This window comes from Ascaphus truei, chromosome 3 (assembly GCF_040206685.1).
Source record: "Ascaphus truei isolate aAscTru1 chromosome 3, aAscTru1.hap1, whole genome shotgun sequence".
Taxonomy (NCBI): Eukaryota; Metazoa; Chordata; class Amphibia; order Anura; family Ascaphidae; genus Ascaphus; species Ascaphus truei.
This window is the reverse complement of record NC_134485.1, coordinates 185,649,861-185,663,866: the sequence shown is the minus strand read 5'-3', so window position 1 is coordinate 185,663,866 and position 14,006 is coordinate 185,649,861. Positions and strand designations below refer to the sequence as shown.

Here is a 14,006-nt window from a genome sequence, read left to right as displayed (position 1 = left end):
TGTAATTGCATTGGACGACAAAACGGCATATTGAGTTGTAGAGGGTATCAAGTTTGCCAAGGTGAGTTTGGGGTGCCGTGGTATATACTATGTCCCAATAGTCTATAATTGGCATCAGCATCTGCTGTGCGATGCGCTTTCTGACCAGTAGACTTAGGGAGGAATTGTTCCTATATTGTACACCGAATTTAGCATAGGTTTTGGATATCAAGGTATCAATGTGCAACAGAAATGTTAAATGGGAGTCAAACCACATGCCCAAATATAGGTCCTGTGGCTTCAAAACAAGCCCAAATCATCACCCCTCCACTACTGTGTTTGACAGTTGGTATGAGGTGTTTGTACTGATATGCTGTGTTTGGTTTTTCGCCAAACGTAGCGCTGTGCATTATGGCCAAACATCTCCACTTTGGTCTCATCTGTCCAAAGGACATTGTTCCAGAAGTCTTGTGGTTTGTTCAGATGCAACTTTGCAAACCTAAGCCGTGCTGCCATGTTCTATTTAAAGAGAAGAGGCTTTCTCCTGGCAACCCTTCCAAACAAACCATACTTGTTCAGTCTTTTTCTAATTGTTCTGTCATGAACTTTAACATTTAACATGCTAACTGAGTCCTGTAGAGTCTGAGATGTAACTCTTGTTTTTTTTTGCAATTTCTCTGAGCATTGCACGGTCTGACCTTGGGGTGAATTTGCTGGGACGTCCACTCCTGGGAAGATTGGCAACTGTCTTGAATGTTTTCCACTTTTGAATAATCTTTCTCACTGTAGAATGATGGACTTTAAATTGTTTGGAAATAGCCTTATAACCCTTCCCAGATTGATGGGCAGCAACAATTGCTTCTCTAAGATCATTGCTTATGTGTGTGTGTGTGTGTGTGTATATATATATATCTATAAATATCTATATAAAATTTATATATCTAACAGTGCCTAATTTTGCTCTCAAATCAAGCTTTTGTTTGTGTTAATTCAGAGGCCTTAGAATTTATTTGACAGTATAAACTCTTGCTTTCAAGCTTCATATATAATCCTCATAGTTTTTCTTGCAGACTCACATAATTAATGTGCCCTAATAGATAACTGATCATTACAGATGATTCACCATCTGTCTGCTGAAAAGAAAACGAGCCTGAACTCCTGTGGCTATGAAGGGGGGGATGAAAAGTCTGTGAGAGACCACCGGTAGGCTTTGAATTTACATTTACAAATATTTTTTACATTTTTCTGACTTGTTCCACCTTAAAGTAGGCTGAATTAAAAATATAATGCATTTCATATCACTTTAATGACCCATCTGTCTTTTATTGGACATCTGTTGAAAGGAAGACTTTATTTTTATTTTTTTTAATTACATGTTTGGAGCACGAAGTTGAAAGATACACTATGTGACACTTTTTATTGACCCGACATGACACTTTACTGTATGTGAGTACTGTATATTCTATCAGTAGTGTATAAGCTTTTGCTGTCGGACATCTTTCATGTTAGTACAAATAAACATGCCATCTTTCAATGTATCTACAATTGTCTATGACTACTACCGCTAGTAATGTTGAACGCTTCCAAATTCTGAAAAAGCAAATACTCAGAGTTATTTTTATCCTACTTGGAAAAATACTAGTGAACCCCCCTGAGATGTATAGGAAATATACATATGCAGAATATATTCAAATGATTTAGCATGAACTTCATTTGTTTGTTCTTTTTATTTCTTAAGGCATTATTCTTTTGAATATTGGTATTATTTGCTATATCTTCAATAATATATGTTATGGCCAAATCCCCAAATATAGCCATTACTGATAATAGCCAGCCATTGTGAGCAATGGCCAACTCGACCGGCCAAACCCCAAAATATTGTGACGGTGCTCGTCTCAAATCAGGAGGCGTACCCACAGGGCTGAGGTAGGGATATAAATAAACCGACCACAACCCAGGGACAGAGTCCGTAAGAGTATCCGTAGTCGGTATGGAAGCAGGGGTCAGGGCTGGCAGCAGAGTTGCAAAGTCCAGGGGACAGACTGAGGTCAGGGCTGGCGGCAGAGGTGCAAAGTTGAGGAGGCAAGTGGAGGTATGGGCAGGCGGAAGGCAGCGAGGTCGGGGTCACGGTCCGGGTTCATCAAAAGGAATTCAAAACAAGCAAGAGAATAAGGCGTAACTGCAAAGACCGACAGGAGCTGAAAGCACACAGAACTTTGCTCGGCGACTCCCTACGGTAACTGCAGACTTATAAAGCAGGCTGCCAGTACCCAAAATGGCCAGAGAGAGTAGAAAGGGCAGGAGAGGCAGAAAACCTGGATGAAAGTGAAAACCCGGCACGGATCAAGCAGAATCCTTACAGTACCCTTCTCTTGAGGAGAGACCTCCGGGTGATCTAAAACAGTTTGGCAGGAAATTTCTGATGAAACGCCCGGACAAGGTTGGAGGCATGGACATCCCTGGACCTGATCCATGAATTTTCCTCAAGTCCATAACCCTTCCTATGGACCAAGTACTGTAGCCCGCCACGAGATCTACGGGAATCCAATATTTGGCTTACTTCAAATTCTTCCTGAACATCCACCAAGAACGTTCTAGGAGGGGGGAGGGTAGGAGGAGAGAAGTTGTTCAGGACGAACGGCTTGAGGAGGGAGACATGGAACACTGGGGGTATCCTTAATGTCTCCGTGTAACGGACGTGCTCGCCACAAACCGGAACCGGACCGCGGGGCTGAGGTGGGGATGTGAATACACCGACCTTAGACCACAAAGCGGTTCTGGATTGCGCAGTTCGTAGTCATTCATTGCCGGTTCGGGGTAGGAGAAGGCAGGGTTATCCATGGACAAGCCGGGGTCACAGTAGGAGATGTCAGAGTAATCGATATCCAGGCTGGACTTCGGCAACTAGAAGTCAGGTGCACTACGCTTCAGCATAGCAGCTGAAGCGTGGGAATGGCCACTGCGCGAGGAGCAGGAGCGGCCCATGGCAAGGACACTGCTAGGGAAGAATGCAGGTCTCAGGAACAAGGCAGGGGTGGCGCTTCAGCACAGAAACCGGGAAGCAGACCTCTGCCTGGGGTGAGTGCAGCAGGTCTCCGGAACAGGACAAGGCAAGCACTGGGGATCCAGTGCTTCAGTACGGGAACCAGAAACAGGGCCAGCGTAGCACTCAATACAGGAACAAGGCTAAGGCAGTAGTGTTTGTGGCAAACACAATTACATCCAAACAGACTTGGATTACGCTCAGCATTGAAGGGAAGGGCGGGGCCGGTATAAGAAGGGCAGGCAGCCAATTCCAAGACAGGGGTGTGTGGGAATTCTTCCAATGCCAGAGCAGAGAGACAGAGTTGCACTGCTTGCATGCACAGGTGCTAGAGCTTGCAAATCCAAGGGGAGGTCTGTCTGAGAGCTCACCACTCTGCCAGAGTGAGCTCCAGCCAAATCCAGGAATGGATTCCTCACACTCCAGAAGTTCCAGTTTGAACGCCACCGGGTTGACTTGTTTCAAGATTTTATAAGGTCCAATGAACTTGGGCTCGAGTTTGGAGGAAAGCGGATATATCAAGCGGATATTTTTCGTAGCTAGCCGGACCTGATCTCTCACTTGAAACGGAGGTGGTGGTCGTCGACGTTTATCCGCCTGGGTTTTTTGCTGGAGAGCGGCTTTGGTCACATTGACCTGGATTTTCTTCCAGAGTAACTGGAGTTTTTGGATTTTGTCATCCACTACAGGAACTCCGGAGAGGGGACTGGAAAGAGGAAGGGCAGTGGGATGGTACCTGTAGGCACAGAAGAACAGTGATTCCAGTGTTGAATCGTGCTTCATGGAATTACGGGAAAATTCGGCCCACGGGAGAAGATCAACCCAGTCGTCCTGTATTTCCAAAACAAAACATTGGAGGAATTGTTCTAAGAACTGATTGGTCCTTTCAGTGAGACCACTGGACTGGGGATGTTAGGAAGAAGAGAAATGTAAGGAGATACCCATTCTTTGGCAGAAGGCCTTCCAAAATCTAGAGATGAATTGGGATCCGCGATCCAAGACTATATCCGTCGGGACTCCATGGAGGCGGAATATCTCTTTAATAAAGATCCCCGATAGTTCAGATGCTGTGGGTAGCTTCCTGAGAGGAACAAAATGGGCTTGTCGTGTGAATCGGTCGACCACTATCAGTATGGTAGTCATACCCCTGGAGGAAGGCAACTCCACAATAAAATCCATGGATAGGTGGGTCCATCCGCCCATGGTGTGGACGGGTAAGGGTTGTAGCAATCCACAGGGTAACGTCCTTGGCACCTTCGTCTGAGCGCATATAATGCAGACTGCCACAAACTCCTGTACATCTTTGCGAAGCTCAGGCCACCAAAAAGATTTGTTTGAGGAAATCGCAAGCCTTCCTAACCCCTGGGTGACCAGCCATCTTGGAGTTATGACCCCATTGCAACACCTCACTTCAGAATTGGGGAGGAACAAATAATTTAGACTAACGTGTCATTGATCTAGCATCCTCTGCCTGAGCTAGCAAAATCTATTGCAGAAGTGACGAAGATATGGCAGAGATGATCTGTGCAGGTGGAATGATGGGTCCGTGCTCTATCTCCTCTGAGCCATCAGGAGAGAATTGTCGAGATATAGTGTCTGCTTTGGTGTTTTTGGATCCTGGACGATAAGAGATCACAAAGTTGAACCGAGTAAAGAAGAGAGCCCACCTCGCCTGACGCGTCCCGAGTCTCCTTACCCTTTAGGGTATTCGAGCTTCTTGTGATCTGCAAGGATCGAAATCTGAGAAGTTGTCCCCTCAAGCAAATGTCTCCATTCTTCAAGAGCCATTTTCATAGCCAGAAGTTCCCGATTTCCAACAGCATAGTTTCTTTCCACTGTAGATTTTTTTTTAGAAAAGAAGGCATAGGGGTGGAGTTTCCCATGAAAATCCTTCCTTTGAGAAAGAACGGCTCCGGCTGCCAGATCGGATGCGTCCACTTCAAGCACGAAGGGTTTCGTAGAATCTGGATGGATAAGCACAGGTGCGGAAGAATAGGCGGACTTGAGCTTCTCAAAAGCCAGAAGAGCTTCAGCGGACCATATCTTAGGATTTGCCCCTTTCTTAGTAACAACCGTAATGGGTGCAACCACCTTACAAAAATTCCTGATGAATCGCCGGTAGTAGTTGGCGAAACCAAGAAATCGTGGTATTTGTTTGAGACCTAACGGTAAGGGCCAGTCCAGCACTGCCGATGCATTGGCACGATCCATTTCAAACCCATGGGAAGAGATGAAGTACCCAAGGAAAGAAATCTTCTTCTGTTTGAATTGACACCTCAAGCTTGGTGTAGAGGGAGTGGTACCGAAGTCTTTGGGGAACCAATCTAACCTGTGCCCAATGTTCCATCAAAGAACTGGAAAAGATAAGGATATCGTCCAGATATACCACGAGAAATTGGTACAAAAGATCCCAGAAAATCTTGTTGATTAAGTTTTGAAATACGGCCGGTGCGTTGCATAAGCCAAATGGCACGACTAGATATTCGTAGTGGCCGTCACTGGTATTAAAGGCTGTTTTCCACTCATCACCCTCTCTGATCCGGATCAAATTGTAGGCTCCTTGAAGATCCAGTTTGGTGAAGATGGTGCCTTGCGTAAGCGGTCCATCAGTTCAGGAATGAGGGGTAACGGATATTGATTCTTTATGGTGATTTTATTTAGGCCTTTGTAGTCGATACATGGCCTGAGAGAACCGTCTTTTTTGGAAAAGAAAAAAAACCCGCTGCAGCGGGAGAACTTGATTAGCGGATATACCCACGCTGTAGGTTCTCCGAAATGTATTCCCGCATAGACTTGGTTTCTGGTTCCAAAAGGGGAAAGGTGCGGCCTCAAGGAGGGATGACCCCTGGGAGTAGATTGATTGCACAATCATAAGGTCGATGTGGCGGTAACTCCACTGCCTGTTTTTTGTCAAATACGTCGGCAAATTCCTGGTAACAAACTGGAATCCATGATGCGGAAGTCTCAGTAGGTAGCCGAACCTCGGAGATGGTGCGAGACGCCAGAAGACACGATACATTGCAATGGTGTCCCCAGGATGTCACTTGATTGGTCGCCCAAGCGATCTTGGGGTTGTGGTGCCGCAGCCAGGGAAGTCCTAGAACCACTGGAGTCGAGTGAGAGCAAATCACGTGAAGAAGGATAGTGACTTTTTTTGAAGTGCCCCGACCATGACCAGTAAAAGGATTAGTCTCGCGAGTGATGGTCTCAGGTATCAGAGGTCTTCAATAGCCACTTCTGGTAACAGAATCTCCCTAGAAGGGAGTGGAGTTTCGCAAATGTGTGGTCTATGAAGTTCCTTGTGACTCCAGAATCCTCAAAAGCCTGAGTGAAAATGGATGCTGGTCCCCAGGAGAGTGAAACCGGCAGGAGGAGCCGTGAAGGTTGTGGTGAAGGAAGAATAGAAGAAATGTCCAGAGAATATTTCTCTATCTTCACTGGGCATTGGGGTTTTCCTGATTTAGGACAGTCTCGGACACGGTTACCTTTGAGCCCACAGTACAGGCACAGCCCCCTGACACGTCTCATAATTCTCTTCTGCTCAGGTAATTTGGTGTCACCTAGTTGCATCGGTTCCTCCTCAGGGAGAGTTCTAAAAAGAGGGGTCTGAAAGTGGGGGGCATGCCGAATTGTTGGGGTTTTTGGAGACTGAGCTCGCTCAGTCTGCCGTTCTCGTTTCCGGAGCGCCATTCTAATACAGAGGGCAATCAATTCCTCAAGATCTTTGGGAAGATCCAGGCATGTCATTTAGTCCTTTAAACGCTCAGAAAGCCCCTGCCAAAATGCTGCTACCAGAGCTTCATTATTCCAGCCCGTCTCAGCAGCAAGGGTTCGGAACTCAATGGCATACTGGCCTGCGGTACGGATTCCTTGTCGGATTCGAAGGAGTGAAGCTGAAGCGGAGGAGACGCGTCAAATACTCTTAAATGCCTGGAGAAAGGCAACGGAGTCGTTGATCAGTGGGGATTCTCTCTCCCACAGAGGGGAAGCCCAGGCCAAGGCCTCATCTGTTAGTAGGGAAATTACATTTGCTACCCTGGATCGGTGAGTGCTGTACATGGAGGGCTGGAGTTCGAACTGAATCGAGCATTGGTTCAGATAGCCTCTACAAGCAATTGGGTCCGCTCCATAATGCAGAGCCATCTGGATCCGTGGTTCCCTGGGCGTAGGGGGTGATAGGATTGGCGCCGGAGAAGCTTCCGGTAAGGGCAGTAGGGCAGGGGTAGAACCCACCTGGAGTGTCTCTAGCCGGGTAAAAATGTCCTGAAGTCGGCTTGAAATAAATGCCAGCTGTTGGTTTTGCAGGGCGAGGCGTGTCTCATGCTTTCCGAGTAGTTCCCCTTGGAGAGAGACGTCTCACTCTACCTCAGCGGGGTCCATGTTTGGCCAAGCAAAATGTGACGGTGCTCGTCTCATATCAGGAGACGGACCCGCAGGGCTCAGGTAAGAGTTTCCATAGTCGGTATGGAAGTAGGGGTCAGGGCTGGCGGCAGAGTTGCAAAGTCCAGGGGACAGGCAGAGGTTAGGGCTGGCGGCAGAGGTGCAAAGTCTAGGAGGCAAGCGGTCAGGGCAGGCGGAAGGCAGCGAGGTTGGGTCAGCAACAGGAATTCAAAACAAGCAAGAGGATAAGTCGTAACTGCAAAGACCGACAGGAGCTGCAAACACACAGAACTTTGCTCGGCGACTCCCTATGGTAACTGCAGGCTTATAAAGCAGTCTGCCAGTACCCAAAATGGCCACAGAGAGCAGAAAGGGCAGGAGACACAGAAAACCTGTCCCAAAGTGAAAACCCGGCACGGATCAGGCAGAATCCTTACAAATATATATTCAAAATAAACTATTTTGGACATTGTCCGTCCATTATTGCTGATGACCAACTGTCTGAATAAATGTCTCATTAAAGCCCAACAATCACTTCAAATCTAGCCAAGAAAAGATAATCAACTCCTTCTTTGCCTTTGCTTTAACTTCTTTCACTTCCCTTATCAGATGACAGTACAGTACTTATCTTCTAGAAAATATGTTAGTGTTATTACCTTTGCTCTCCAATAACTTCATTAGATTCCCAAGAAATGTTTCTCTCATGCTTTCAACTGTATTTGAACGTCATTAATATTTACACTACTACACTACCGACACACTTAATCACACTGCGGCCAGATCCGCAAGCCGGGAGATTTCCCGGCTTGCTAGTGGCCGCCCCTCGGCGTGCGCGCGGTCACGCGTCTTCGGGAGCGTGCGCCCCCTGCACGCGCGTCCAGGGGCTCCCCGAGGGAGCCCTGGTGTCCCGCGATCGCGGGACAGCGGCAGGGGGTTCCGGGGGACCCGGCGGACCCGGCAGCGGTAGGGAGAGCGCCCCGATCGGAGGGCGCTCTTCCGCTGCTTCGGCGCGCGCCCGTCACTCTCGGGCGCGCGCCAGGCTACTGCTGCGGCCAAGAACGGGCAAATGCTCGAATAAACTTGGCCGCAGCAGTAAGTTTTATTTATATTTATTTATAAAAAATGTTTTACCAGAAAGTAATACATTGAGAGTTACTTCTCATTTTCAAGTATGTCCTGGGCACTGAGTTATAATAAATACATGGTTACAGTAAAAGAACAGGGTTAGTCAGTGAATTCACAGACATTTCATGGACAGATAGAGTTGGAAAATTGGGTACAGGGGATAAAGGGCTGGTGAGTTTAGATTGAAATAGAGCAACTTTAACATCAGCAAACGGCTCACACCCTTTGGCTGTCCGCCTTTGGGGCAACGCAGACGTACACTGGGGTGGTTGAGATTGAATCTATTGCAGTTGTGAACAAAAAGCTCTTTGTGTCCTCTTGGCTCATTAACATTCCAGTGGGTGGGGTTGACATTCCACAAAGTACAAGCACATGTTAACCATTAGCATGCTGGTCCTGTGCAGAGGGGAGCAGTTCTTGGGGAGCCTCATCAGGCTGTTTGCCTTTGGGGCAATGCAGACGTACACTGGGGTGGTTGAGATTGAATCTGTGCAGTTGTGAACAGAAGTTAATTCTCACCCACACTCTGGGGCTTATTCTATAAACTCCATTAGCGCTGTACTGAGTGATCTGCACGGAAAGCCCCATTCAAGTCAATGAGGCTTTCCGTGCAGATGACATGGAGCTTACAAAATAAGCCCCTCTGAGACATCATGGAGAAAAAAGAAATACATTTTAATAACACAAAGGAACCATTCAAATCCTAGACTTACTGATGCACGTGTCGTGTAGCTTTAATGCACAACTTTTTTAGTTTACCAACGCGCACGCACGAGCGAACTGGACATGCACAGAGAAACATACTACTGTATGTTGTGAAATAAGCTTTCCCAAGTGGAGCCAGGTCATTAGCAATTATTAGTTTATTTGAAATATATATTTGGGATTTTGGCCTGTAGAGTTGGCCATTGTTCATAATTGCCGGCTATTATCAGTATTGGGCAATTTCGGGGTTTGGCAAAAACATATGTATAATCAAGAAGTTGTAGAATAAATGTAAATATTGTTCGTTAAATATTACCTTTGTTTCAGTGCTTCATTATTTTGTTTCATTTAGTTGTCCGTGTTGTTGAAATTTCTCTTCAAGTTCCTCACATTACTGTTTTTTGTCTTTGGAATTAAAATATTTTCGTATAGCTCTATTTACATTAGCCTTGTCATTTTAGATAGTTAAGTCTTTCAACCTCACCTTCATGCTCTCACAATTACAGTAATAGCTAAAATCTTAGGGGGTCGTTTTTCAAAGTTTCACTGCTGAAAAACCAGGGCACAAAAACTTTACCAAATCTATTTAGGAAAACCATTTCCATTGAAGTCAATGTTTTTTTTTTGTCCTATGCTATATCTGGTGTAGTGTTTTTCCACTAAATTTGTACCTGTTTTACAGCTTGGGGAGTTTGATAAATGGCCCCTTTAACTTTTGGCACTTTAGGGTAACATAAAATCACACCTTTGTGGATTAGACCAAAATTCCCATGTTTATTCAGATTTTTAATTATCATTGTGCAGATTCTGTCCAGGAGCGAATTCTGGAAAACACAGGCCAAGAATTGTAGGTGCAACAACATCAACGTCAGCGGTTTGGACCTGTAAGTATTCCAATTAGAGGGCATGTATTTCCTATAGTCTCTTAGCTGTAAAACTTGTGCAAAAGTTGTACAGCAAACAGCACCATATTTATCAAAGGAAAGGAATACCAATGAAAGAAATTTGAGTATTTTCCTTTGATAAAACTAGTACAATTCTCATCAGTTTGTTTGTAATCATAATTATTATTTCAATCTTTTCCCGCATGTGAATGCACCAATCCCCACCTCCCGTGGAGCCTTTACGTGCACTATAGTCCCTGCCTCTCAGGCCCTCTACCTTCTTATATCCCCCCTCCAGACCCGTTGCCTACTTATACCCCCCAGGCCCATTATCTCTTTAAACCCCCTGCCCCACATTACTTCCTTATACCACCCTCCCAGGCCCATTACCTCCTTATAACCCCCAGGCTTATTACCCTTCCCTCTCAGTCCCATTGCCTCCTTACACCCCCCAGTCCTATTACCTCCATATAGCCCCACCAGTCCCATTAACTTCTTATAACCCCCAGAGCATAACCTCCACCACCATCCCTTGAAAATGACCTCTCTATACCAGTCCGACTCCAGTCCCATTACCTCCTTATACCCCCTCTTGACTCAATACCTCCTTATACCCCCTCTTGGCCCATTACCTCCTTATACTCCGTCTGGGCCTATTACCTCTTTGTACCATGGGAGTGAGAGGGTATAAGGAGGAAATGGGCATGGAGGGGGAGTATAAAGAGGTGATGGGCCTGGGGGGGGGTTATAAGGAGGTATTAGGACTGGTGGGTATAAGGAGGCAATGAGCATTGGCAGGGTATAAAGAGGTAATGGACCTGGCAGGGTTTTAAGGAGGTAATAGGACTGGGGGTATAAGGAGATAATGGGCGTGGGCAGGGATTATAAAAAGGTAATGGGCCGGGGGGTTATACAGGGGTAATAGGACTGGGGGGTATAAAGAGGTAATGAGCCTGGAGGGGTATAAGGAGGTAATGGGCCTGGTGCCAACAATTTCTGTTGGCAGCCCTGCTGGGACTACTGTCATATCTAAGAAGCAACTTTTAGCGTAAGCAGGATATGTATCAAAATGGTGCAATTCGCTCCAAAACACAGAGCAAATATTTGCATGTGAATCAAATATATGAAGTTTGATAATCTTCCTTCTGACATTTGATGCAGATCTCTTACAAGCAGAAATTATTGCCACCATAACTTGACAGATTCCTTTGATGCAATTCATTAAGATTCACGAAGGAAATTGCACCCTAATCCGGGTTTAACAACCATAGCAGCCTTTTCTAGTAGCTACAAAGTGGTCAATGCCAAACCGCCTAGTTTGACATGTTCAGAAGAAGCGGAATGAAATGTGAAAAAAAAACCTATTCTCTTATGCAAATTTCATTTTCTAAACCGCTTCTATACAAAGTGACAAAACGCACGGTTTAACAGCCCAAACACCTGGATTGTACTTGCTTTTAAAGCGGAATGACTAGAGGTGGCGCTAACTCTATCCCTGTCTGGCATATGTGTTTTGTTCTCTCAGCAACTCCATATTTCAGGCTCAGGATATAACTCACAATACCAATCTTGCCAGGTGGCGTGAAAAAAAAATGCGAGTTTTTAGAAACGGTTTGTATAACGGAGCTACTGGAATGCGAGTTGGAGGCTTTTTTGACAATCGATGCCAGCACTGGAGTTACAAAACTGCTTATAAAAAAGCCTTTTCTGGACATGCATTAAGGACTTACAGAATAGCAAAGCATGGCAATCCGATCCGTCTTTAGACGTGGATTGACTCACTTCAGAGCTACGAGAATAGGCCCCATATAAAATTGAATGGGGGAATATCGCTGGATCGGTGTGTGATACCCTGTATGGGAGCTTGATGAATCTGCCCCAATGAGAGGGAGAAACCAGTTATAGGCGCAGGTTTTCAAACATCTCATTTTAATATTGCTCTGACAATCTCCTCCCCTAACTCCTTCTAAAACCACTCTCCAAAATTGATGATATTTTTCAACCCTCTCCTCAAAGAATCTTAGCTACAACAGATTTTAGGAATGACTGAGGAATTAACAAACATGAGAATTAATTTAGATTACAGATAAATAAAATATTGCTTGTTTATATACAAAACATTGAATGACTTGCGCTCCCCAAGGAGAGTGATGCAAAACACCCTACTAATATTACCGTGTAGGGGTCAGAATGCCACTTGTTGAGGTGTCTCCTCTTTTAGTGGCACTTTCATGGTCACACATTCATAAAGTTAGGTGCTAATGCTGCTTTATTGAAATTAATATACCTCTAGGATTGTTGATAGAGTATATAGAAGAACTATTGGTGAAGAGGGAAAGAAGAAGTTATCCTTGCCTTCTATCCTTGATTGTTCAAACAATCTCTGATCAACAAAGGTGGAAGCACAAACAGAAAACAAGGCTACATACTGTAAACATATCCCCTGCATAAGCTCTTATATGAGCTAAGCGCGTAGGGCAGAGTTTTGCTTACATTTATGCACCTTGGAAAGGTGTTTTTGGCTGGTGAATAGCAGCTGAGACTTGGTTCCTTTTCTCTGATGGATTACATCACCTGCTTAACGGCCGTAGAGCAGGTGCAACAGTGGAAAGGAAATGTTGTTCATTTCCAGATTGTGACCCTATGTGGTCTGAATGCCTGTCTCAAAGCTGCTTATAGGATACCAGGATATCCATAAGAGTTGGATACTCTAAATAACCTCACTGCCTGATATTCATGTGGAGCATGTAAGTTTAATTATTCACAACCCCTTTCTCCACCGTGATATTGTCTATACTGTGTTGCACTATTTTGTCTTTTTTTCCTACATGTCCTTGGATCTATTTTCGCCCCTATTTTCGTCATCCTCTGTTTCTGGACTTGGTTTGAGTCCTGTCTGGGAGCAGGATTACCTCCAGCTATTGTATATATATTTTTTTATATCTTTCACACTCATATGAATAAATTATATATATAGTCACTGTCACGGGAGACCAGGCAAAATACACCTTTATACCGGGATCATATCATTGAGCAAAGCCAATAAGTAAAATAAATTGTAATTTATTCCATTGAAACAGGCAAATACACATTGAATTACAATAGACAGAAAGAGATACACTTACAGGGTTCTGGGGTTGACAAACTGACTTTACTAGTTTAAATAAAGTCTTTAAAACAGTCCAGTGCTGAAGTGGGGACTTAGAAAACATTCCCGTTTAAAAAGTCCTGCAGCCTTCCTCCTTGCAATCGCAGCAAGGCGTCTCTGGGCCCGGTCCGACCCGTTCTTGCCCTTATGGCAAATTGGACTTCTGGAATCACTTGGGAACACATGGAACCACATAGGAACACATGGAACACCCAAGCTAGAACAACAGCAGAGTTCTGGGAGGGCGACTAGCTGTCTTATACACTTCAGGACAGGCCGTCCCACAGCTTGCCCTCCAACCAGTGGTGTGGGAATTTCATCCCTAGCCACTCGCACACTTTGCCAGGTTTGTGAAGGCTGGCATCTCTGGCTTCAGAACAGTGAGAGAGCATGTGCACAAAACGCAATCTTGCCCACTCACTATTCAAAAAACCCCACCAGCTTAATGCCACTAAGTCTGGGCTAGGCCACATGGCTCCTTTGAGGTGAGGATGTGGGTGCTTCACTTAGCCTTTCTTGCTAACAAATGGTTCATACCTCTAGCATCTCTGAGGCTTTTAAGTCCTGGCTTTCTCCCAGACGCATAAGCACCGAGCCTGGTAGCCATGACTTCGAAATCCCACAGTTCATTTACAGGTTGCCAGTACATATACCTATTAAATATAATTCTTTAATAAAATATACTATGTCCTGTCTTATGTTTGGTAAAATATATAAGTCTTTGTTCTGTTGTCAGGGATGG

The 14,006-nt window shown here is 45.1% G+C and overlaps 1 protein-coding gene across 6 annotated transcripts in view; it reads left to right on the top strand.

Annotated features, from left to right (window-relative positions):
- TEX14 (testis expressed 14, intercellular bridge forming factor) overlaps positions 1-14,006 on the top strand; it is a 541,240-nt gene that overhangs the window by 189,407 nt on the left and 337,827 nt on the right. For all 6 annotated transcript variants that reach the window (XM_075589773.1, XM_075589772.1, XM_075589771.1 and 3 more), the window contains exons 15-16: positions 1,094-1,182; positions 10,037-10,116. In XM_075589773.1, coding sequence (XP_075445888.1) covers positions 1,094-1,182; positions 10,037-10,116 — 169 coding nt within the window. The remainder of the gene's footprint in view (positions 1-1,093; positions 1,183-10,036; positions 10,117-14,006) is intronic.